General features: G+C 37.8%; 1 protein-coding gene, 1 long non-coding RNA gene and 1 pseudogene across 3 annotated transcripts; all 3 read right to left on the bottom strand.

The window, feature by feature from the left end:
• Nucleotides 1-10924: 10924 nt before the first annotated feature.
• On the bottom strand, nt 10925-12593 carry LOC145790562 (uncharacterized). Its single transcript, XR_014329387.1, has 2 exons — nt 11782-12593; nt 10925-11681 (listed from the first exon to the last, which is right to left on the bottom strand). It is a non-coding gene; the product is annotated as an uncharacterized LOC145790562 (long non-coding RNA).
• An 8-nt stretch (nt 12594-12601) lies between these two features.
• LOC145791333 (disease resistance protein RPV1-like) lies at nt 12602-15203 on the bottom strand. The gene is made up of 7 exons (XM_082871690.1): nt 15199-15203; nt 14447-14676; nt 14066-14385; nt 13601-13972; nt 12924-13358; nt 12769-12840; nt 12602-12649 (listed from the first exon to the last, which is right to left on the bottom strand). Exons 1-7 carry the CDS (start codon nt 15201-15203, stop codon nt 12602-12604), a joined length of 1482 nt encoding a protein of 493 aa, XP_082727816.1.
• Nucleotides 12929-20387, bottom strand: LOC145790561 (TMV resistance protein N pseudogene; annotated as a pseudogene). Its single transcript, XR_014329386.1, has 2 exons — nt 19771-20387; nt 12929-16137 (listed from the first exon to the last, which is right to left on the bottom strand). The product of XR_014329386.1 is annotated as a TMV resistance protein N pseudogene (transcript).
• Nucleotides 20388-26528: the final 6141 nt, after the last annotated feature.

Here is a 26528-nt window from a genome sequence, read left to right as displayed (position 1 = left end):
GAATACACAATTGGACATTAATAAGCTTTCAAATATTGATATTACTCACAGTGATCGGCTTGCGGATTTGCCCTGGAGCTTGACCCTACACATTGCATGAACACAAGAGGGTCATTAATAATTCAATTCGTTCTTTAATTCACATATTCCTCTTTAGGCTTTATTCCTATCTCATTAATCTCATTTACGATGTTTAACACATGCCTAAGAGTGTTTACAAGTGAAAGAGAACGGAAAACAAAACACAGAACGCATGAACGAAATTTCAGAAAACAAGGTTCCCGCTCGAGCGTGGAATTACCCGCTCGAGCAGACCCTCAAGGCCTGCAAAAATACTGGTTGCATGAAAAACACGCTCGAGCGTGGAATAGAGCGCTCGAGCTGATGGCCTGTCTACCAAAACTCCACGCTCGAGCGTGAGGTATCCCGCTCGAGCGGACATCCAACTCTGCAAAAGTGCTGGGAGCACGATTTTTCCGCTCGAGCGGCCATTACCCCGCTCAAGCGGACATCAAAATTCTGGGTTTCCCAGATTGTGTTCTTGAGCTCCAAATCAGTTTTCCAGCTACATTACTTGCATGAAATGGCTCAAATCTCAATATGATCATACTAACATGGCACCAATGCAAGATTATAACATTATGAAGCTCAATTTCTTGATTTATCCATATGCATGTCCCAAAATATGTCAAACTCAACATCAACATAACAAATTCATGCATTCAAGCCCATATCTTCTCAATTTGTACATGCATGTGATGAATTAGCCACATTCTCAACTTAGATAACACAAATGGTGATCAAAACATGAGTTTCAACCAAAACTCTACACGAATCATGTATTTTAAGCTTATATATGCTATTTCAAAACATTTCCTTACATACATGCATATATCAAGCTTTAATCCAACAAAACCAACCCAATTTCATTTCAATCTTACTTTTGATCACCCAATTAGCTTGAACACACACAAAATTACAAACTATAATCCAAGAATTACTCACCTAAAAGCTTTGATTCACACAATCTAACAATTCTTGGATTATCTTCAAGGTTCCCAAGCTTTAAGCTACAATTTGCACAACTCTCTCCTCTCTCCCTCTCTACAGCCGACTCTCCTCCTTTTCTCAAGGTTTGATCAGCCAAAATGAATACATAGGAGAGAATGGGGAGTGTAGTGACCTTACCCAACAATTCCCACTAACTCATGATAATAATAGTAAATAATTGGGCACCAGTTTGCTAACTTAATCTGGTCCAAATCAATTTTTCAATTAAATTTCATCGTAGGCTCTAAAAATTATGCCAATCACAATGGCATAATCGATTTCGGGTTCTGTGGCCGATAAGGCCCTCAATTTAATTTCCAAAGCAGGTTATTCAAACAGATATTCCTACGACGAACAGATAAAACTTCAAAATCATATATTTTCGCATAATGGCACACAAAATCATATCAAAACATATAATCACATTGGCATTTGGGACCAATTAGCATAATACAGAACAGGGGTGTCACAGTCTTCCCCCCTTTAGGAAGTTTGGTCCTCCAAACTTAATTTACCTTCGTCGGGAAACAAATGTGGATAGCGTAGTCGCATTTCTTCCTCTTTTTCCCATGTAGCATCCGTCCCATAGTGTTCCTTTCATTCTACTTTCACCATTGGGATGGACTTGTTTCTCAATTCTTTCACTTGTCGGTCAACAATTCTTTCCGGCCATTCAGCGTATTCCATACTCTCATCAATAGCTACCCGATGATAATCAATCACATGTAACGGGTCTCGGAGGTAACCCCTCAGCATCGACACATGAAACACGTTATGGATTTGCTCGAATCCCAGTGGCAAAGCAACTCTATAAGCAACTGGACCAAGCCTCTCCAAAATTTGAAACGGCCCAATGTAACGGGGCGACAACTTGCCCTTTTTCCCAAATCTGACTTGACCTTTCATCGGAGAAACACGGATGAACACATGGTCGCCGACCTCATACTCAAGAGGTCTTCTCCGAACGTCTGCATAATTCTTCTGTCGGTCTTGAGCTGTTCTGAGCCTTTGCCGAATAGTTTTGATCTTTTCAGAGGTGTCTTGTACAATTTCAGGCCCAAGCAAAGCTCTGTCCCCGACCTCTGTCCAACAAATGGGTGATCTACATCTCCTACCATACAAAGCCTCGTATGGTGCCATGCCGATGCTGGAGTGGAAGCTGTTATTATAAGCAAATTCTGCAAGTGGCAAATAATCTTCCCAACTCCCCTGAAAATCCAAAGCACACATGCGAAGCATATCTTCCAAAGTTTGTATCGTTCATTCTGACTGCCCATCTGTCTGTGGGTGGAATGCAGTACTAAGCCTTAGTTCTGTTCCCATAGCTTCCTGCAAACTCTTCCACAATCTAGATACAAATTTCGGATCTCTATCCGACACAATGGATACCGGAACTCCGTGTAAACGGACAATTTCATCAACATAAATAGTAGCCAACCTGTAAGCAGTAAATGTAGTTTTGACAGGCAGAAAATGTGCAGATTTAGTCAGTCTATCAACTACAACCCAAACAGAATCCATACCTCGGGAAGTCCGAGGTAGGCCAACAACGAAATCCATAGTCACATGTTCCCACTTCCACTCAGGAATAGGGAGAGGTTGAAGTACACCGCCTGGTTTCTGATGTTCAGCTTTAACTTGCTGACACTGAAGGCACTTGGACACATATTCTGCAATCTCTTTCTTCATTTTAGGCCACCAATAGGTTTGTTTCAAATCCCGATACATTTTATTGTTACCCAGATGCATAGCAAATACGGATCTGTGGGCTTCATCTAAAACCCTCTTCCTTCGCTCCGGAATATCAGGAACGCATATTCTTTTCCGGAATTTCAACACTTCATTCTCAATACTAAACTCTGCTTTTGGACTTGTCTCAAATTCATCAATTACCTTTCTGAGGAACTCATCCTCTTTCTGTTTCTATTTGATTTCATCAACAATTGCCGGTTCGGCTGTAATAGCGGCTATCAATCCGCCTTGTTCACATACCACCATTTCAATTTCAGACTTTTCAAAGTCTTGCAAAATCTCCCTTTGTTCAGTAAGCAAACAAGCCATATTCCCTGTTGATTTTCTGCTCAAGGCATCCGCCACTGTATTAGCTTTCCCGGGATGATACTGAATCTCCAGCTCGTAGTCTTTTATCAGTTCAAGCCATCTTCTCTGACGCATATTCAGCTCTTTCTGTGTGAAGAAGTATTTCAAGCTCTTATGATCCGTGTAGACTTCACATTTTGCTCCATACAGATAATGCCGCCAAATTTTCAAGGCAAAAACAACTGCGGCCAATTCTAAGTCATGTGTTGGATAATTCTTCTCATGTGGCCTCAACTGTCAGGAGGCGTAAGCAATAACCTTTCCGTTCTGTATTAACACACAACCCAAACCTTTATAAGATGCATCACTAAAAATCACAAAATTTTTCGTACCTGAAGGTAGTGTCAAAATTGGTGTCGTGGTCAATCTTGTCTTCAATTCCTGAAAGGCTGATTCTCTTTCACTATTCCACTCAAATGGTTGTCCCTTACGTGTCAATTGGGTAAGAGGCACAGCTAATTTCGAAAAGTCCTTTACAAACCTCCTGTAGTACCTAGCCAATCCCATGAAACTGCGAACTTCTGTCACATTAGTTGGTGTAGGCCAATTCACAATTGCTTCTATTTTCTGCGGGTCTACTGAAATTCCTTCCTTGTTGATCACATGCCCTAAGAAAACAACCTCATCCAACCAAAACTCACATTTCTTTAATTTAGCAAATAGTTTTCTTTCCCGAAGTATTTGTAAAACAGTCCTCAAATGATGTTCATGTTCAAGTCTATCTTTAGAGTATATCAAAATATCATCGATGAAGACTACAACAAACTCATCAAGGTAGGTTTTAAAAATTCTATTCATTAAGTCCATAAATGCTGCTGGAGCATTAGTCACTCCAAATGGCATAACAAGAAACTCAAAATGACCATACCTCGTTCTGAATGCGGTTTTCTCAACATCCTCTGCTTTAACCTTCAGCTGATGATACCCGGATCTCAAATCAACCTTAGAAAACACCTGTGATCCCTGCAACTAGTCAAATAAGTCATCAATACGGGGTAAGGGATATTTGTTCTTTATCGTTACCTTGTTCAATTCCCGGTAATCAATGCACAGGCACAAAGTACCATCCTTCTTCTTTACAAATAACACTGGTGCACCCCAAGGCGAAGTGCTAGGCCAGATAAACCCTTTATCAAGAAGGTCTTGCAACTGTTTCTTTAATTCTTTCATTTCGGCAGTAGCCATCCTATAGGGAGTTTTAGAAATAGGCTGGGTGCCTGGCACAGTCTCAATAGTAAACTCTATCTCCCTGTCTACCAATTTCCCAGGTAATTCATTCGGAAACACATCCGGAAATTCTCTAACAATAGGAATATTATTCAATTCAACACTCTCAGATTGTTCAGACAACACATAGCACAAATAACCCTGGCACCCTTTCCTGATCAGTTTACATGCTTTCATTGCAGATATCAAATAAGGTGGAGGCACTACCCCATTACCCACAAACACAATCTCTTTCTGTTCTGGTGGTTTAAATACAACCCTTTTTGCCACACAGTCAATGGTGGCACAATACTTGGTCAACCAATCCATGCCCAAAATTACATCGAAATATCTAAAGTTCAAGGGCAACAAATCTACATATAGGGTGGCATCCTCAATATGCATGTCACAAAACCGATATATATATTCACATAACACAGATTCCCCCGATGGAGCAGACACACATAACAAATATGGCAATAACTCTAGGGGTCTATTCAGTCTAGATGCAAATGTACATGTTACAAATGAGTGTGTTGATCCAGAATCAATTAATACAAAGGCATCCTGGTTACATATTGAAATAGTACCTGAGACAACGGCATTGGCATTCCGTGTATCGCCCGGAACGAGTGCAAAAACTCTCCCCTGTCTCACTGTATCTCCAGTAGTAGCAGATCTCAAAGTATTTCCCGGCTTTGGGATCGATGCAGTGGAGCTAGTAGCTATCTTTCCACTATTCTGATTACAATCTCGGGCTATATGCCCTTGTTTCCCACACTTAAAACAGGCTCCCGATGCACGGTAACAGACTCCACGGTGCCTTTTGCTACAAATGTTGCACATGGGAGCTGTGTCTCGGGAAGAACTTGAAGTAATTGAGGAGCCCGTGTTTTGCTTTTTCAAAAATTTCTTCTTCAAAAAGAAGCCTTGTCTTTTGTTGCCTTTCCATTCGGTTATTGGCTTAGCTTGTCTAGCTATGTTAGCCTCTGATATGATGGCCCGGTCAAGCACCCCGATGTAGGTCTCCAACTTCAGGACATTCACTCTCTCTAGGATGTCACTTCGGAGCCCACCTTCAAAATGCCTTGCCTTCTTATAATCAGTGTCAATTACGTGTGGTGCAAACCTGGCCAACTCAGTAAATTTGGCCTCATACTCAGCTACAGTCATGCTGTCTTACTTGAGTTCCATGAACTCTGCCACTTTCCTATCCCGGACACACTGCGGGAAGTACTTGTCATAGAAGATTTCTAAAAATTTTACCCAATCAGCATCTCTGTGGTTTTCTCTCATCAACATCCACCATCTTCTCGCTTCATCTTCTAGCATAAAAGTGGCTAGAAGCACTTTCTGTGTATCCGAGCACGGAAACACCTCAAACAGTTTTTCGATCCCAAGAACCCAAGCCTCAGCTTTCAAAGGATCTAGTCCGCCATGGAACTGTGGTGGTTTCATTTTCTTGAATTCCTTGGTGAGAGCTATTATCCGGTCATCATTTTGATTATCTGGCACGGGTGGTGCCGGAGGTGGAGGTGGTGGATGTGGTTGCTGCCACTGTTGTTGCCACTCCTGTTGCTGTCTCAAAGCTTCTGCCATTTCCTGTATCAGTCTTTCCATTCTGTCCAGTCTGACAGTAGAAGATTCCTCTATCTCATCACCTCTGGTTCTCACCATCTGATTAAACTTGCATTATATTTCATACAAAAGGTACACAAGTACGCATACACTAAGGAGCACATATTTCCAGATAATTTGCAATGCAAGTAGTTCACAACTTACATATATAATTATTCATAACAAAACATTTAAGCATATAGTCAATGCTTCCAAACTCGTACTTATCACATGAATGCATCCTAGATCTTATCTAGACGCTTATTGCTCTTTTTGGACAAGTGTGTGAGTTATTAACACGTGCTCTGATACCACTCTGTCACGACCCGAACCCGCCCCTATGGGTTAAGGACATGACCAGCCAGTAATCCTGTGATTACCTACGGCCTCAGACCGAAACAAGATGACTTGTCAGAGTAAAGGGGCCAAACGGAAGCAAAAATTTGAAAATTTTGTCCATAGAGCCGTGCTTATATGCACATCAAACAAACCATACTCAGATACGTTAATAACCCACATCGAAAGTACTGTTTTACAAAATTCAGTACAGACAGGATCATCCAAAACGAGTCAACCTATAACAGACTATGTACCGACATACACTAGGCCCTTGCCAACAAGACAAAACATAAGTACATAATAAAAGGGCAAGGGTGGTCTCATGTGTGAGGCACAAGGCTGACTCTCCAAAACTCATGTTGTCCCTAGCAGACTTCACTGGGCTGGGTTTGTGCTTCTCTTGGCTCACCTACAAACACATGAATGAGCGTGAGCGATAGCCCAGTGAATAATATCAAATATGACAGTTACATAACAATATGTAGAACAACATGCTCCAAACGGCCTTGGGCCCAATTCATACTTCTATTTAACAAATATATATAACTATACGAAATCCAAATCAAGTAACTGTGGTTCCAAACATTCTGGCATTTGGCCCACTTGGGTTTCCATTCATGGCAAAACGGCCTTCGGCCCATTCACTTATGTCGAAACGGCCTTCGGCCCATTCATTTATGTCAAAACGGCCTTCGGCCCATCCATTTATGTCAAAACGGCCTTTGGCCCACTCGTTCATGTCAAAACGGCCTTCGGCCCACTCGTTCATGTCAAAACGGCCTTCGGCCTACTCATTCATGTCAAAACGACCTTCGGTCCATTCACATATGTTAAAACGACCTTCGGTCCATTCATTTCTTATCAAAACGACCTTCGGTCCATTCATTATCGTCAAAACGACCTTTGGTCCAATTATTTCTTATCAAAACGACCTTCGGTCCATTCATTATCGTCAAAACAACCTTTGGTCCAATTATTCATTCATGTCAGACCTTTGTCCACAATCCCAATTAGCAACTCATAAAGCTTATAAGGGAATACACAATTGGACATTAATAAGCTTTCAAATATTGATATTACTCACAGTGATCGGCTTGCGGATTTGCCCTAGAGCTTAACCCTACACATTGCATGAACACAAGAGGGTCATTAATAATTCAATCCGTTCTTTAATTCACATATTCCTCTTTAGGCTTTATTCCTATCTCATTAATCTCATTTACGATGTTTAACACATGCCTAAGAGTGTTTACAAGTGAAAGAGAACGGAAAACGAAACACAGAACGCATGAACGAAATTTCAGAAAATAGGGTCCCCGCTCGAGCGTGGAATTACCCGCTCGAGCAGACCCTCAAGGCCTGCAAAAATACTGGTTGCATGAAAAACACGCTCGGGCGTGGAATAGAGCACTCGAGCTGATGGCCTGTCTACCAAAACTCCACGCTCGAGCGTGAGGTATCCCGCTCGAGCGGACATCCAACTCTGCAAAAGTGCTGGGAGCACGATTTTCCCGCTCGAGCGGCCATTACCCCGCTCGAGCGGACATCAAAATTCTGGGTTTCCCAGATTGTGTTCTTGAGCTCCAAATCGGTTTTCCAACTACATTACTTGCATGAAATGGCTCAAATCTCAATATGATCATACTAACATGGCACCAATGCAAGATTATAACATTATGAAGCTCAATTTCTTGATTTATCCATATGCATGTCCCAAAATATGTCAAACTCAACATCAACATAACAAATTCATGCATTCAAGCCCATATCTTCTCAATTTGTACATGCATGTGATGAATTAGCCACATTCTCAACTTAGATAACACAAATGGTGATCAAAACATGAGTTTCAACCAAAACTCTACACGAATCATGTATTTTAAGCTTATATATGCTATTTCAAAACATTTCCTTACATGCATGCATATATCAAGCTTTAATCCAACAAAACCAACCCAATTTCATTTCAATCTTACTTTTGATCACCCAATTAGCTTGAACACACACAAAATTACAAACTATAATCCAAGAATTACTCACCTAAAAGCTTTGATTCACACAATCTAATAATTCTTGGATTATCTTCAAGGTTCCCAAGCTTTAAGCTACAATTTGCACAACTCTCTCCTCTCTCCCTCTCTACAGCCGACTCTCCTCCTTTTCTCAAGGTTTGATCAGCCAAAATGAATACATAGGAGAGAATGGGGAGTGTAGTGACCTTACCCAACAATTCCCACTAACTCATGATAATAATAGTAAATAATTGGGCACCAATTTACTAACTTAATCAACTTAATCTGGTCCAAATCAATTTTTCAATTAAATTTCATCGTAGGCTCTAAAAATTATGCCAATCACAATGGCGTAATCGATTTCGAGTTCTGTGGCCGATAAGGCCCTCAATTTAATTTCCAAAACAGGTTATTCAAACAGATATTCCTACGACGAACAGATAAAACTTCAAAATCATATATTTTCGCATAATGACACACAAAATCATATCAAAACATATAATCACATTGGCATTTGGGACCAATTAGCATAATACAGAACAGGGGTGTCACACCTCTATTATCAAAAGAGGTTTTGGCCTTGTCATAATGGATGAATCAAAAGCAACAAAGTCTTGATCATCATTATCATCCTTGTCATCCCCAACACCTTTGTCTTCCACCTTGTCCCCCATTCCTTGACTTTTTTATTCCTTCATGGCTTATACATTCAGATTGTATATTAAAGAGGGAGAGGATGGAATGAGAGAAGAAGAACATCATTCAAGAGAGTTAGGGAGAAAAGAGAGCAAAAGAGGAAAAATTATCTAAATTGCAATCTTGAGCCAAAACACTTCCAAGCTTCCATAGCTATTGAAATTCCTCATTCCATACACCAAAACCACTCCAAAAATTTTGATATAGCCAAAGATCAATTGCCTTGATCATAAGGAAGAGTGTTTACTGATTGAAAGTGAGAAAAACTAGAGAGTTAGCCACTTTCCATACCATAAACTCCATAATTTCGAATTTGGGATTTGGGAACACACTTCCTACACGTTAGGGTGATCAAGAGGGAGTTTGTGAACTAAGGAGTTCATCCTTTCCTTGGAAGGTGAATTTCACAAACTTCTCATTTTCTTATATTTCTTATTTATTTTGCTCTTTTGCTTTGATTTCTTATTATGTTATATATTTTTGTAATCTAATTGAAAGTGGTGAGTTGAGACTCCCATATATATTGCTTTAGTTCTGTTGTTGTGGTGTAAAATCTAAGAAAACAGAGTTTGGCCAAGCCCACTGGGCTACCCGGCCCATTAGTTGGCCGGGTAGCCACCTAAAAGTACACCATCGCGCCCACGACCTTCATGACCGTGCCCGCGACCTCTAGGCAAAACCAAGCAGCCTTCCGACGTTGAAAAGAACAACCTCCGATGGTCTTTGAGGCGCTTGAAGCTGTTATTTTTTTATGTTTATTTTATTGAGTGTTTGTGAGGATTTTTATATTGTGTTGTAATATTTATTCATCTCCCTCAGATTTGTAATATGTAAAGTGTTGTAATAATTCTCCATCCCCACTTCTTATCTATCGCATTCTTTAATCGATTTCCTTAACTGTACATATGTATATATCTTGCATGCCATGCATATCCATGCTTTTATATGCATGATTCATGCCTAGATCTGGCTAAATTTGCATATTTGAGCTTTAATTAATTATTACTTGATTTTGTGCGCTATCGCATGTTTTGCAATGTTTCACATGTCATGTTTTAAAAACTGGATCTTTAAAAGCATTCTTGTGTTTGTATTGCATTAGGATTTTGTATGTAGGATCATGCATATTTTACTAACTTTGTTTTGTAACTGTTCGCGGGACGTCGATAAATATATAAATTGTTATGCTTTAGCATCCCGCTTGTACATAATTTTCTTATTATGTTTAGCATCCTACCATGTGGCTATCTGCTTATGTGATATATCTCCATGAATGCTGATGGATGGAGGTTGTGTCGCTTAATTTGGAATGATATTGATTTTCATGTTGTAAATTCAATTTTTTTGAGTTATGCATCTTCAAAACTCTTTCAAAAAACACATGAACTCAAATTGTTCCAAGATGAATGACATAGTCTATACTTGTATGATTCACATAGTAACTTTTTAGGATCTATTAAATAAATCGAAATATGAACATATGAAGCAAGTAAAACTCATATCATGGTTTAGTAAAAGCCGATCTTTGATTGGGTGAGCGAGGGTGCTCTTATTGACCTTCTTCTCTCATACCTAAGATTCTGAACCAAGCATCTTTGGTTATGACAAACAGTGGCCTTGGCACGAGTCATGAGTTTCCAAATTTTTCAAAATATTAGATGGCGACTTTGAAATCTGATGACGTAATCTATTTTTGACAAAATTGCAATAAAATGAATTTTTAATAAAAGTTTCCAAATTTGGACTCTCATCTATGTTTCACATTTCATTTGTGAGACTTGATCGCAGAGATCTCGAGAGTCCGAATTGTTTAACGTGCACGGGTACCCCTGGGTGATGTTACAAGAACATATTAGAAATTCCAAAGTAGAAAAAATAAATCAGTAATGGCTTCAACAAAAGCAGAGAAAAGAACTAAAATTCATAGTAGTTATTCAAAATCCTTAGCATCATGAAGAATATTCAGCATATAACATATTATCATCACACAACATAACATAATTATAAGGAGAAAGAGCAAGAATTATTGCCTACCCAATCTCTCACTAGTCCCGAAGCAACCAATTGCCGAGTTAGTGCACAACGGTTGAGGTTATAGATTGTCACAAATCCAACAATGTGGCCAATGACATCCGAGGCAGAAGACTTTTTTGCTCACCGGATGTACTGTAGAAGCATTTCCAGGAACGACATTTCCATAGAGAGAGAATTGTAATTGGGATGCTGCTCCACTAGTTGATTGGCTACTCTTCTCTTCTTGCTCCTTGTACACAGGATGGACTCCAACCTCCTTCACTTGAAAATCTTCATTTCCAACCACTGCAATATTCAATTCATCCCCACTTTTCAATTGATTTTCAAACTTCCAATAACTTAACCGCATCATATCCTCATCAGCTTCTGGAATGCCAATGACATTTGGGAATGGCTCCAAATCAGACTCTTGGTTGTATTATTGATAATAGTATGTGCGTCACAATCATGGTCAAGATATTATGAATTATTGGAAAGTGCATAAATAGAACACACACTCAAGGCTTGAATTCTGAAATGCGATGGCACTTTAAAAGATATTGAAGATCCTGTATTTTTAATATTAAACCAAGTTGGAATCTTGCTTTCCGGAAGATAAGCGTAAAACATGTGTTCTTCATGACATCCCTGTACCAAAGAAACCATAATTTAACCTTATAATTTTTTATTATTTTTATTTTTGTTTATTTTGAGAGAGAGAGAGAGAGAGAGAGAGAGAGAGAGAGACCTGTAGGGGAAGCTTCTTTTGATTCTCTAAGTACATCTTTGAAAGCGTAACAGTTGGGCTTCCCATGGATCCAAAATTGGGCAAGCCCAAATTATTCATTATCTCCACATCAATATTCCCTATGGGTTCTAACTTAAATGCGCCCACGACCTCAACTATATTGTCGCACATATCATAGAATAGTAATGGTCTGCAATGCTCCATCATAACAAATTGATTCTCCCATGAGTCATTATATTGCATGGTTAATGGAGCTGAATAAGATCTACATTTTGAGTTGTAAAACTCTTGCAAATTCTGCAACTTTATATAAGCATCACGAAGGTTCTCGAATTCTATGGTTGATGATGAAAATGATTGAAATGTTACTTTCTCCAACAATGTACATTCAATGACCGACAATACTTTCAAATTCTGCTCCACTATAAGTGATTGAAGCCTTTTACACTCTTTCAATACAAGGATCTGAAGTCCAGTAAGACCTCCGATGCAATTCGGGAGGCTACAAATTAGATTATTGCTTAGATTTAATATCTGCAATGAGGATAGGTTGCTAAGATCCTTTGGAAAAGCATCCTCCGATAAATTGCAATCCACAAGACTTCAGTGTACCAAAGATTGTGGAAAAAGGGCCCATGAAATTTCTACACTCTTTCTTGGCTTCAATAGAGAAGGCCAGATGAATGAATACCATGGTTTGACCTCCTTAGTGGTAGAGAGTAATGGACTTATGACAGTTCCATTTGCATTAAACTTTGTTAAAGAATCCATAGTCCCCATCTCTATTGGCAATTCCTTAATATTTGAGCAACCTGAGATGTCAAGAGTTTCCAAAAATTTTAGCATAACAATGCTTCTTGGAAGCTTCCTTAGATTTTTGCAATTTTTCAAATTTAATAAAACAAGTCTCTGAAGGTGTCCAATAGATTCATGAACCTCTACCAGCCTTGCACAATTTTCAAGTATTAGTCGCTCAAGATTGGGTACTTCCAAGAAATCAGGAGTTTCAGAAAGGCAATGGGAATAACTAAGATCAAGGATTTTTAATGACTCGAGAAACTGTAATAGAAAAAAATGCTGGTTATTGTCTCTTTTAATTCTCAAACAAAATTGAAATGAAAACAAACAAATGAGTAACATACCTTGGTTCCTTCCCAAACCTTTTGCAAGTTGCTATACGGCATCTCAAGAATAACCAGGTTATCCAAAGGGAAATCATCGCATATAGAGTTGAAAGAGAATCCATGCCAACACAACCATCGTAATCCTTTCTGAAAATTTTCAAAGCTTCCATTGACTTGTAAATTTTTGAGTTGCAAAAGTTTTAGTTTGTGCATCCTTGCAAATGCATCAACTTCCAAAGTTATCTCATCTGAATTTCGTAGAGCAATGCCTACTGTCTGCCAGGAGAAGATGCCAAAACGACGTCTTTTAAACGAATTTCCTACATTTGACATCAAAGATGTGCTGAGGAATTCTTTAAAATGACGTTTTTTATTGACACCAATGACTGTCTTGTCATATTTATCTTCCAAAAAGTTCATATCAAGCACAAGGCCTTCACTTTTTCCTGTCTCCTAATAAAGAATAAGAGGGAGATGACATTGATCAAGAAGAGTAATGTTATACCCCAAAATATATATATATATATATATACAAAATTCTCATACAAAATGATGTAACTTTCATTTTTAAAAAAAACCACCAATGTAAATGATTTTTTTTTTTTTTTTGGGTATGAAGTTTCTAAGTTTTGATCATTTTTTGATAACTATAGAAATACATACAAATATAAATGAGGAGAAGGATTAATTCTTACAGTATTTTCTCTCAAGACATTGAAGGAATCCTTATGATTCCAGAGTCTACTACGTTCTCCTGGCTCCTTAAGTGATTCTTGACGAACAATTTCTTTTCCCATTTCTTGAATCAATTGATGCATCACCAACTTTTTGCGTGTATTAATCATTAACAGACATCTATCAATGAGATTTTGAATCCCAACTGTTGTATAAAAATCACATCCATCTAGAATTGTAACTACCCAATCTTCATCCATCCCAACAAAGAAACAAGCAACATGGAGGAATAAATTTTTGTCGTGGTCATCTTGTAAAGAGTCATAGCTTATTTTGAGTTTTTCAATGACTTGATAATCAGGAATCGCTTTCAATTTCTCCAATTGACTTTTCTAGACATTTAAGCTTTTCCCTGACAGCGAAGAACCCAAAATTTTTATAGCTAATGAAAGCCCTCCACAGTATTGTATCACCCTTTCTGAGACCTCTATGAAACCATCAATGGGACGGTTTTGTCCAAAGGCATGCCAACTAAAGAGCTCTAAGGACTCACTGTAATCCAAATTTTCAACCTTGTGAATGTGGCAAACTTCATGAGCCCTTAGCAACCGCTCATGTCTAGTGGTTATGATGATTTTACTACCTTGAAAAAGCCAATCTCGCATTCCAAGTATTGCATCTAGTTGGTCTATTGTATCCACATCATCAAGAATTATAAGAACTCTTTTGCAGTGTAATGCATCTTTAATTTTAACAATTCCTTCTTCAACATTATACAACTTTTTCTTTCTTCCTTGTAAAATATCTGAAAGAAGTTGTCTTTGTAATTTAAGTAAACCATTTGGTTGTTTTAGAGTTTCGCTTACATTTGCAAGAAAACTGCTTTCTTTGAACTTTGGCAATGGTTGTCTTTCCTATTCCACCTATCCCACAAATTGCAACTATACCAACATCACTAGACCCATCTCGTAACCAAAGCCCAATATTTTTTGCTCGAGAATGTATTCCGATCAAGTAGGGGGAATTCGCCAAGATTGTGCGTCTTAGTATATCTGAAACAACTTCTACAATTTTGTGGATAAATTTTGACTCGAGTCTAAAGACAAGATCAAGATTTAAAATAAAGCACAGTAAGAATGCAATGACTTGAAATTAATTATAAATTCTCATGCAATAATGAAGAAGATGACTATGTTATTTATTGTCTTTTTTGAAACAATTAGACGAATCCTAGATGAAAAAAAAAGGGAGGGGGGGGCTTTTACAATCATTGTTTTGGATCAATACTATTTTTTCTAATATAAATTGTTTTCCCTGTTTTGCATTTTATGAGAATATAGTAAGCTTATAAGTTATTAAATTTTTGAAGAATAGTCTAATTTTTTTCAGTGAAATTTTAGGACTAATAATACCAAGACCCCTCAATTATTGGTAAATATATATGATTTATCACCTCAACTACTAAAAACATATCACTTTCATCTCTTTGTACGGTTTTTATAATTGAAGGAATTAATATATATAAATTCATAAATAAAGTAAAGTAATGCGAGCTATTAGTTAATGGGGTCAATCTTGGTGTGATTAACCCAAATTTTTATGATTGAAAATGAACAACTTCATGTGATCTTTTCAAATAGCCTGAAAGGGAGAACCATCTCAAAAAATCATAGTTAATAAATCAAAGTTTTATTTGGGTATTATGAAGAACTTCCTATGAACCTGTACCGATTTGAAAAGAAACCAACTGGATATTCCCTCAAGGACAATTTAACTTCTATATTTGAGGTTATATTTTAAAAATTAAAAGATGTCAAACTCTTGGAATTTTAAATAAATAAATAAAAAGTTCATCCCAAATTTTGATCAAATAATTTTTAATCTAAAAGGTCCTCGTATGAAATACTTTTAACTACAAAATCCCAAAAAAGGGTGATGCAAGTAATGCTTAGCTAAAAGAGAAAAATTACCCGTCAGCTTGATTTTGTAAATCCATCCCTGCTAAATCTGCAGCTTCTCTGAGTGCTGCTCTCCATTCTTGTATCTTGCCCTTCTGTTCATCTTTTTTTCCAGCTCCTTCTGTATGGAATCTCTCTTCATGCCTCGTGAATGCTTCTTCGAAACTTTCCATTTGCTTCCTCACATGGGATGGATCCACATGATAGAAGACAGGTAGCACTACATGCCCAGTAGTCCTTCTACGTTTGAGGATCATCACAAGTTCATCAAGACACCAGCTCGAAGAAGCATAGTTTCTTGAGAAGACAACTATTGACATCCTCGACTCTTGAATTGCTTTCTGCAATTCAAACTTCATATTTTCTCCTCTTTCAATCTCGTCATCATCTCTAAAGGTGCGAAATCCACTATGATTTAAAGCTGTGTAGAGGTGGTCAGTGAACGTCTTGCGAGTGTCTTCACCTCTGAAACTCAAGAACACATGATAACTACATGGAGAATCCGAAGAAGAGGCATCTTGGGCTCCAACAATCTCCATTGGATTAAAGCTCCACAAAGAATTAAGGACAGAAGGGCTATGAGATGGGATTAATGCTATCTGTTAAGGCATCATATATGTTTTATAAGAGATGTGACTATACATATATAACCATATATCTAAATGTAGGAGATCAACCCAAATTGAGTTGGCAGCCACATGGAAGGGTGGCCAACCCATATGGTAAAAGGAAGGCAAAAGAGGTTGGCATGAGTTGGCAAGTCATGAGGCTTGAGTTGGCAGCCATGAGGCTTGCCATGCGCCAGCAACAAAGGAGAAAGCATGGAGTTGGCCATGTGAAGTCTTCACATGGTGGGACAAAGCTTTCAACTGGACAGCAGCTCAAAGGAGAATATTGGGCTGGCAGCCAACACACCAATGAGGCCTCCTCCACCTTCTGTTTTGGTGTATAAAATGGAATGGTGATGGTGAGTTGAATACACGGCAAACATAGCAAGCAAGAGAGAAACACACTGCTGAGAGAGAGGCACAAAATAGAGAGAGCTAGTGAGAGCTATATTCTGTTTGTGTATCAGAGAGTGTGAGAGAGTGTGTTATATAAAGAGACAGTGAGTTGAGAGTGTGTAATCTCCTCCATTTGTTGATAAATAACAACATCGCTCCTGTGGACGTAGGCCGGTTTGCCGAACCACGTTAAAAGTCTTGTTTTTTTGCTTGTGAGTGTCCCCTGGTGTGCCCAAGATCCGCAACAATTGGTATCAAAGCCCGGGTGGAGAAAAATCGAGTTTTTTCCGAAAGTGTCCAGATTTCGAAGTGGTCGAAATCCACTTTTGAGCATACCAGGAGGAAGGTCAGGAGGAGAGGAGTCCAAAACTTCAAACCACAGGCCAATCGGAGCTCTAACGCGCCGCCACGCGCCACCTGAAGATCGAGAGTGAAGACCACTCGCACCCACGCGCCCCACGCGCCGACGAAGGAAGAAGACGAGTGGGGGCGCGCGTGAAGCTGACGTCAAGCTGACGTCATCCTGAGCCGAGCCGAGCTATCGAGCCGTTGACCGCGCCGCTGACCAGGCCGAGCCGCGCCGGAGCCGCGCCGCCAGCCAAGCCGCGCCGCTGAGCCGCCGTTGACCGCGCCCCTGCGCCGTTGACCGAGCTGCTGACTGCGCCGTTGACCAGCCGATCCGGAGGAATTATCTGGTGCTTCTCAGGCGCACCAGATTCAGCAGATCTGAACCGTTTAAACTGTTTTGGCTAGATCTAGGCCATTCGGAGTCCGTTTTTGGCGATCCAATAGTGAGTTCCAACTATTTGGAGTATTCCGGACACATCCGTACGGTTAGTTTTTGAATCGGAGGCATTCAAACTCTTTTGGCTAGATCTAGGCCATTCGAAGTCCCTTTTTTGGCGATCCAATAGTGCGTTCCAACTATTTGGAATATTCCGGACCCATCCGTACGGTCAGATTCTTAAATCGGAATTTCTTTAAAAAGGGAAGAAATTTACAATGGTAGGAAAAGGCGCAAGTTTCATGATTGAGCCTTTTAATGGCAGTAATGACTTTACCCTGTGGCAGCAAAGGGTGAAAAACATTTTAACACGAGAAGGTCTGGTGAAAGCTGTTCTCAAAAAGTCCAACAAACCGGAAGACATGAAGGATGACAAGTGGGAGGAGTTGAGGGAATTGGCAAACAGTACAATTCAGTTGTATCTCGGGAACAACACACTCCGGGAAGTCATCAGTGAAGTAGATCCGGCGGAGCTATGGGCAAAGTTAGAGATGAGGTACAAGTCAAAGTCTTTGACAAATCGGTTATCTCTGAAGAGGCAGCTATATACACTTAGAATGCCAGAAGGTGCGAACCTCACAGAACATCTGGACGAGTTCAATAGGATCACAATGGAATTGGACACCATTGGAGACAAGACCCAGGAGGAAGATAGGGCTATGATCTTGCTGGTCTCTCTACCTGCATCATATGAGCATCTCAGGACAACTCTATTGTACGGGAAGGATGCTCTTGGACTGGATGAGGTGATTGCTATGCTCATTTCTCATGAGTCGATGAAGAAACAGGAAGGTAGCAGTAGCAAACACCCAGAAGGAAATGCCATGGTTGCCTCAGAAAATGAGCAAGGCAGAGGTAGGTCCAATGATAAACGGGGTAGATCCAAATCAAGAGGACGTTCGCAATCAAGGTCAGGCTTCAGGAGAAAGTGTTATTACTGTGATCAGGAGGATCACCTCATAAAAGACTGTGCAAAGCTCAAGGAGGACAAGGCACACAAGGAACAAGCGAGCTCATCAAATGTCGCTGCTGCAGTAAATGCTAAAGATGAGTATGCATTTACAGTTTCGTCGAGTATGACGAAACCTGACTGGATCTTAGATTCCGGAAGCACATATCATATATGCATGGATAAGAAACTTTTTTCTACATACCAAGCCAAGGATGGAGGTATTGTTCGAGTGGCTAACAACACTGTGAGTAAGATTGTTGGCATGGGAACAGTACGGCTGAGAATGGAAGATGGAAAAATTTTCACGTTGGATGGAGTCCGACACGTGCCAAGACTGAAGAAGAATCTAATTTCCTTAAGTATGCTAGACATGAAGGGTTATAGCTTCACATCTAGCAAAGGAAATCTCAAAGTCATCCATGGAGATACGGTGATGCTACATGGACGACTGGAGGGGAATCTGTACAGGCTTGTGGAGAAGGTTGTGACAGACGGAGCTACTGTCACTTACTGGGCAAGACGTACAAGACATGCACAGAAGAGACATAGGGCCCAGCAGACATGGCAACCAAAGTGTACAAGAACGCGTGGAGGCAGTTCGGAGGTGCACAAGACGGAGCCATTGCGGCCAATTTTAAAGACAGCTCAGAGCAAAGAGACCAAGACAGCAAAGCATGTCCCAGGGAAGAAAGTTTCTTTTGCTCCTGAATTAGAGACATATTGGGATCTCTCCAAGACTGGATGGAAGGGAGAGATGCCATCTCAAAGAGTTGCAAAGTAAGCTTTGCATGGCACCCCAGTGAGGGGGTGCCGGGCACTTCAGGCAGGGGGTGCTATTATGGATCACCTCATATGGGTTGAGGGGGTGATTTGTAGGAGATCAACCCAAATTGAGTTGGCAGCCACATGGAAGGGTGGCCAACCCACATGGTAAAAGGAAGGCAAAAGAGGTTGGCATGAGTTGGCAAGTCATGAGGCTTGAGTTGGCAGCCATGAGGCTTGCCATGCGCCAGCAACAAAGGAGAAAGCATGGAGTTGGCCATGTGAAGTCTTCACATGGTGGGACAAAGCTTTCAACTGTACAGCAGCTCAAAGGAGAATATTGGGCTGGCAGCCAACACACCCATGAGGCCCCCTCCACCTTCTGTTTTGGTGTATAAAATGGAATGGTGATGGTGAGTTGAATACACGGCAAACATAGCAAGCAAAAGAGAAACACACTGCTGAGAGAGAGGCACAAAATAGAGAGAGCTAGTGAGAGCTATATTCTGTTTGTGTATCAGAGAGTGTGAGAGAGTGTGTTATATAGAGAGACAGTGAGTTGAGAGTGTGTAATCTCCTTCATTTGTTGATATATAACAACATCGCTCCCGTGGACGTAGGCCGGTTTGCCGAACCACGTTAAAAGTCTTGTGTTTTTGCTTGTGAGTGTCCCCTGGTGTGCCCAAGATCCGCAACACTAAAAAGGTAAGGAAATGCTACCATAATTTACCCGTTGATTTATGATTTATCCTGGAAGCTTCAAAGCGAGTGTGAATGGGCATTTTAAGGACACCTGTGTGCGGACATTTTCGGCATGGAAGAAGCTGCTTGGAAGTTGGGGTTACAAATGTGTGGGAAAAGTGGTGGGATGAGCAAGGTTGGACAAAAATGCTGAGAAAGTGGGGATTTTTATTTTTATTTTTATTTTTTTACCAAATTCAGTATATTTAACATAATTTTAAAACTTGAAAGGGTCCATTTTATAATACACTTTTCTTTTTCTTTTTCTTTTTCTTTTCTTTGGGTATATATCACATATAAGTTATGATAATTTATGATATTTTTAATTATAACTAAAAAAATACAATGGAACATAATCAAACGTAATTTGAAACATAATAACAATTCCAATAGGTTATAACCAACCTACCAAAATGGGTCACAACACCAATTGAGTCAAAACCAAAACATCTTCAATCATAACTAAAATAACAACAATAATAACTAAATTATAACTAACGCCGTAACTAGTCATAATAAACACCACAATTTTATTTTTAGTGGCAAAAAAAAATTTATTTCATAAAAATTCAATATATATATAGAAAACAACTGATCAAAACCAAAGACTACAAAACTTGTAAGTGGATGTATATATATATTTTAACTTGGAATAATCGTAAGTGGACATATGGTACACCTCTTTTTTGAAATGTGTAATATGGAATTTTTTAACTTAAAGTTATTTTGAATTTATATATATATTTATATGTTATTTTGTAAAATGATATTTTAAAAATACAATTTTAAATTTTAAATTTTTTTTTTCAACTTCAATTACTTTATTAAAAAAAAAAAGATCAATTGTAATCAGTGTGTTTGGTTTGAATTTTCTAGATTAAGTTTTTTGAAAACTGAATTTTTTAATTTTCGTATTCTTTTATTTTTAGTGAATATTTTTAAAATTTTTAACATTTTTTTTTAGTTTTTTAGATGCACCTTAGTTAGATGTATCTAAAAAGTAAAAAATTTGTAAAAAAATATTTTAAAAAATTAATAAATACATAAAAATATAAAAAATGTACTGAATTATTATATTTTTTTATATTTTTGATATTTAGTGAATTTTTAAAAGATTTTTTTTTACAATTTTTTTACTTTTTAGGTGTATTTATGTTAGGTGTATTTAAAAAGTAAAAAAAAATTATTTAAAATATTAAAAAATTCAGTGAAAATAAAAAAACACGAAAAATAAGAAAATAAAATTTTTTAAAAAATATTTTTTAAAAAATGAAAATAAGCAAGCTGACCATGCTTTGAAAATATACTTCAATATAATATGGAAATGAGAAATAAGTAAAAAAATTACTTAAATTTTAAAAATAAATGTCGACTGCGAGTGTCTTCACCTCTGGAAACCAAGAACACATGACAACTACATGAGGAATTGGAAGAGGAGGCCTGTTAGGCTCTAACAAGCTCCACAGGGAATTAAGGACAAATGGGATGAAAGCTATCTGTCAGGCGTCATAGATATTTTATAAAAGATGGTTAAAAGTTAATTTTTTGACTTTTTTAATTTTTTTTACTGTTTTATGTGACAAATAATGTGACTTAAAATAAGTTAAAAATTAATTTTTGACTTTTAACCCATGTTCTTAAAATGGGCCTATATCTAACCATATATCTAAAAGGAAGAACTAAGTAAAAAATTAAAAATAAATAAAATAAGGTGAAGAAATGCTACCATAATTTACCTCTCACGCCCCACATTTTGTTACTCGAAATCCATTACCAAATTCATTGAGTTTATTCAATTTCAGAGTTAACATGCAGAAACTCTTTACATCATTTATAAGAATAAATAAAGATTTTCTCATCCGAAAATGCAACATGTACATAACTAAATAAATTTGCCCGCAGGCTTACATCTTTAAAGTAAAAGAAAGGGTTTAACCCTTTTACATCAATGGCATTCTGCTCACAAATAAAAGGCCCCATGGCCAACATATAAGGAAGATCCTCGATCTTGAAACCCATCTCGACGTTCACCTAAAAAAGGATTAGCAACGTGGAATAAATATAAAATCCAGTAGGGATCTCAACATGATCCTAAACAATAGCAACTTACAGATAGCTATGATCATGAATGCTTAGTCTCATATTGTATAAATAATGTGACGGTTTATACAGAAATACACGTATATAAGAACTTTTCTCAAAATCGTTCATTTCATTCAATAATATAAGCAATTCACTTTCCTTTCTTCTTGTTATCTTTTTCCAAAAATCATATGATTATAACAAATTTCCGAAGAAAACAATTTCACCAAACCCATTACCTTTTCTCTCACTTTCCATACTTACATCTGATTTGCCTTTTCAAAACATGTTCACAAGTGTTCAAAGTCTATCACATTTTTCATAATCTTAACACAATACTTAAATCTGCTTCCAACACATTCATAACTATACAAATATGCCTTTAATACAAAAGGAAAACAACAAGCAATCAATAGCTATCTGCATCAATAATTGAGGCAATACGGCCTTCCAAAACAATAACCATCATAACCCATGATATACCCAAATACACTGAGACAATAATGATAAATAAATTATGCTCCACCTGCCTTAAGCACGGTAAGCCAATGATACACCTTTTTCATAGCAAAATGCCAATTCAAGGATACACCTTTCCATAACAAAACCCCAATTTACCAGACGCCGGCTGGAAGGTAATGGTACCTCTGCCAAGTTATCCAAGTGCTAGCTGGAAGGTACTGGTACCTCTCATTCGAAGCGCGACCAATTCTCCAAGCACTAGCTGGAAGGTAATGGTACCTCTCATTCGAAGCGCAAGCACATTCCCAACCATTTCAACATACTAGGATGCATAACAACATAAGTGTAATACATACACAACATATATGAACACATAATCACATATGGAGTACATCCTCTTTCCACTCCCAAATAGCCATACATATCCAATATATATAGTTATAGTCATATTCAATGACAAGCACAAGTGATTAATTTCAATTCACCTAGTCCACATGCAATTTCTACAACGGTCATAGCTATCCTCCACCGATATCTCAAAACATATAGTTCTAAAAATATATACAATCTCCATATGGATAAACTATCCATATTTTCATAGGTGGGAGATTTCAAATATCCAATCCCACCACTTACATTCATATCTATCCTTTTCTGCATCTAATACGAAAAGAAAACAAAAATCCAATTCTCGCATGACTTTCAGTCCAATAACAATGATATTATTTGAAGGTTCCAAGATCCGACCTCAAGTTCATTATTCGTTTACAAAGGGTTATGATTTCATTTTCTTTCAAGAAGACCACTTTTCTTTATTTTTCCAATCCACACAACTCCAACCATTCTCTAAGAATTCATTCTCGTCATTTTACAATACCAAAACCAAAACCTAATCCATATTCTCTTTATTTTACAAAACCAATCCCATTGGTATCAAAACCATAACTCAACTCAACTTCACGTGATTAGTCTAAAACAATACCAACACCGTGGTTACTCCTCTTTTTATTTTCTTTTGATATAAATACAATTATCCAACCCATATAAGCAAAATATAAAGATTATTCAACTCCCTCATTTTTAAACCCATTATATCAATAATATCAAATTAGGGCCTTCCTCCCTTTCTTCATAAACATGGTAAATCATCTCTCAAATTACTCAACAACAAACATTTTAACAACACCATTCACAAATATCAAACCCTAGATCCCCTTTTCATGGCTTTCAAGAAAATCCATAATGAATATGGTTTTTATGCAATAAAAACTACCACATATCTATCCATAAATGAAGTATTAGAAAGGAGCAAAGAAATCCCTACCTCTTGAAGCGAAGAGAAAACAACCCAAAAATCACCGGCAACGAAACCACAAACCACTTGGATCAATAGAAAGCCCTTGACAAGATCTACAACCTTTCCCAAAGGACCAAGATGAAAAGATGGCTCTAGGTGAGTGGATCTGAAGATCTAAGTGCGAAAAGTTAAGTTTTAGAGAAAGAGGAGAGAAATCATGGGTTGAGAGGAAAAAGGACAGAAAATCCTTAGAGAAGGAATGGCTTGGGCCTATTTATAATATTAAGGAAAAGTCCTAAGGTCAAAAAAAATAATAAGCCCAAAAACCCCCTCTATTGGGTCTATTTGGACCTAAAAATCTAGAAAAAAAAAACACGCAAGGGTCGACCCTTAGACAGGAGGGGTCAACCCTATCTTCCAGCAACCAACACACAGACATAAAAGGGTCGACCCTCTCTTAGTCTAGTGTCTACCCTATCTTCCAGCAACTAACACACAGACATAAGAGGGCCGACCCTCTCATAGTCTGGTGTCTACCCTATCTTCTAGCAACTAACACACAGGCATAAGAGGGTCGACCCTTTCCTAGTCTGGTGTCTACCCTATCTTCCAGCAACACTTCCAGAACTTCACCAACAAGTAAGGGTCGACCCTAGGAAGGCTGGTGTCGACCCTAGAATAGAATTTCAAGCTTCCAAACAACTTTTCAACGTAAACAAGAGTGAACGAGCAATCCCAGCAAGTTTAAATAAATTTTCACTCATCCAAAACCAAGATACAACAATACCAAAGATTCCCAAAACATAGTAAATGATTTAAATACACTTCCCAAAAGTTTTAAAAGGGGTACAAGTGCTACAACCTGTTAATTTATGATTTATCATGGAAGCTTCAAAGTGAGTGGATGAACATTTTAAGGAGTAAATGCTACCATAATTGATTGTTGACATTTTGGGCTTTGAAGAAGCTGCTAGGAAGGTGGGAGTAATAAAAAATAAAAATATTAAGTGTATATATACCGAAATTATTTATAGAATGTGACACACCTTTCATGAGAGATAGGGCTACCCAACCCCACTCCTTCTGAGAGGTCTGTGTCTCATTCTGTGTATACGAGTCGCACATACACCCTAGTACATGTTCCTCGACGCTAAGGGCATCCCCCAAGCGCGGGGAATTTCGTGACATTTCTGATTGGCTGTCTTGTATTTCTAATAAGTTGTTTAATAGTTGGCATGTTGAATCGTATACATAATGGGTTGGTTTAGATCGATCCTAACCGAATGATTATGAATTACTTCTACTTAATAGAATATTATACTCGGCAAGAAGATAAAATCTCAAATCACGGATTTGTGTTGCGCGAAATCCATATCCATGCTATTTTCATTGAACTGCTACAAGATCAACAATTCCATAAGCTTGGGCTTCTATTGCTGACATAAAAACATCTCTTTCCATGTCTTTGGATACAACCCATAAAGGTTTTCCCATTTTAGCATTACTCTGGGCAAGGTTAGACTGATACTAAGAAAGTGGGGATTTTAATTTTTATTTACCAAATTCAGTATATTTTACATAGTTCTAAACTTAAAAATGTCATTTTATAATGGAAAATTCTCCGGTATGCATGCACACCGTATGCAATCCTATCAAAAAATTACCTAAGTTTTCAAGAACTTATGATTTCACAAAAATGTGTAAATTGAACATAAATTTGCATAAGTCTTAAATTTTCTCGAACTTAATCGAATTTGTATTTAACTTACATAATTTTATAATAGGGTCACATATGATATGCATTGTACACCAGAGCATTTTCCTTTTATAATACACTCTTTTTTTGGGTGTGTATATACATTATGACAATTTGTAATATTTGATACGATAAATATTATAATTAAATTATTTTTAGTTATAACTAAATATATATATATATATAATGAGTCATAACTACATACAATTTAAGATATAACTAAATATTATTTTTTGTCATAATTAAAATAATAACCACAATAGCTGATAACCAATATCACAATGAGTTATAACTAAGTCATAATCAACACCAAAATAAGTTATAACCAATAAATTGATCAAATTGTACTTTATGTTCTTTCATCAATAATAATTCTATTTTTCCCCCCAAAAAAAAAAACATCACTTGAGGCATAACAATCACAATAGATCATAACTAACACCGTATTGAGTCCAAATAAAGTCATAACAAACACCACACACACACAATATATATATATATCTATATAATAAGGCAAGAGAGATTTTGAAAATGTATAAAATGTATGTGAGATACATTTTATTTAAATGTGTGTGAGATACATTTGATATTAACGGTTGAGATGAATCTTAAGTTTATATCCATGGTTCAGATTGGTTAAAATGAATGAGGATTGCCTCCCAAATATATCCACGTCTGATCCCATCCTCCCCACCTTCCCCCTCTCTCTCTCTCTCTCACTCTCTGTTCTTCTCTTCTTCGATAGAAGCAAAAAAAACCCCACCCTCTTTGCTACCGACGCTCCTCCTTCCCACCCTCTTCGCTACCAACGCTCCTCCTCCTCCTCCTCCTCATTCGTCACGCTCCTCTTCATCGCAAGGTAAGATTCCCTTACAAACCCTTTCGATTTCATTATAGTTTTGTGGCTTTGATCATATATCCCGAAGAGTTGGGGCTTTGATCATATAACAGATTACTCATTTTGGTTTTGATTTTTGTTTTTCTAAACCTTAAATTGATTTGTTAATTAGGGTTTTTTAGGTATTTGGATTGCTCTAAATCAAGTTTGTAAGATTTGGTTTAGTAATATGTGTTTGTTTGCCTTTTTTTCCCCCCTTTATTGGTTTATTTCATCCTTCTTGATTAAAGCCATTGTTGAGAGCAACTGCCT

Source organism: Camellia sinensis, chromosome 5 (assembly GCF_055761805.1).
Source record: "Camellia sinensis isolate YWXY chromosome 5, ASM5576180v1, whole genome shotgun sequence".
NCBI classification, from domain to species: domain Eukaryota; kingdom Viridiplantae; phylum Streptophyta; class Magnoliopsida; order Ericales; family Theaceae; genus Camellia; species Camellia sinensis.
This window is presented reverse-complemented; position numbering and strand designations above follow the sequence as displayed.

Excerpts from the sequence above, each read along its gene's own strand:
- LOC145791333 (XM_082871690.1), bottom strand. Across the intron at positions 14,386-14,446 it reads AAAGCAGTTTTCTTGCAAAT|ATATTTTACAAGGAAGAAAG; the intron begins GTAAGCGAAACT and ends AACTTCTTTCAG. Across the intron at positions 12,650-12,768 it reads AAACTCCTGATTTCTTGGAA|GAAGCTTCCAAGAAGCATTG; the intron begins GTACCCAATCTT and ends CAAAAATCTAAG.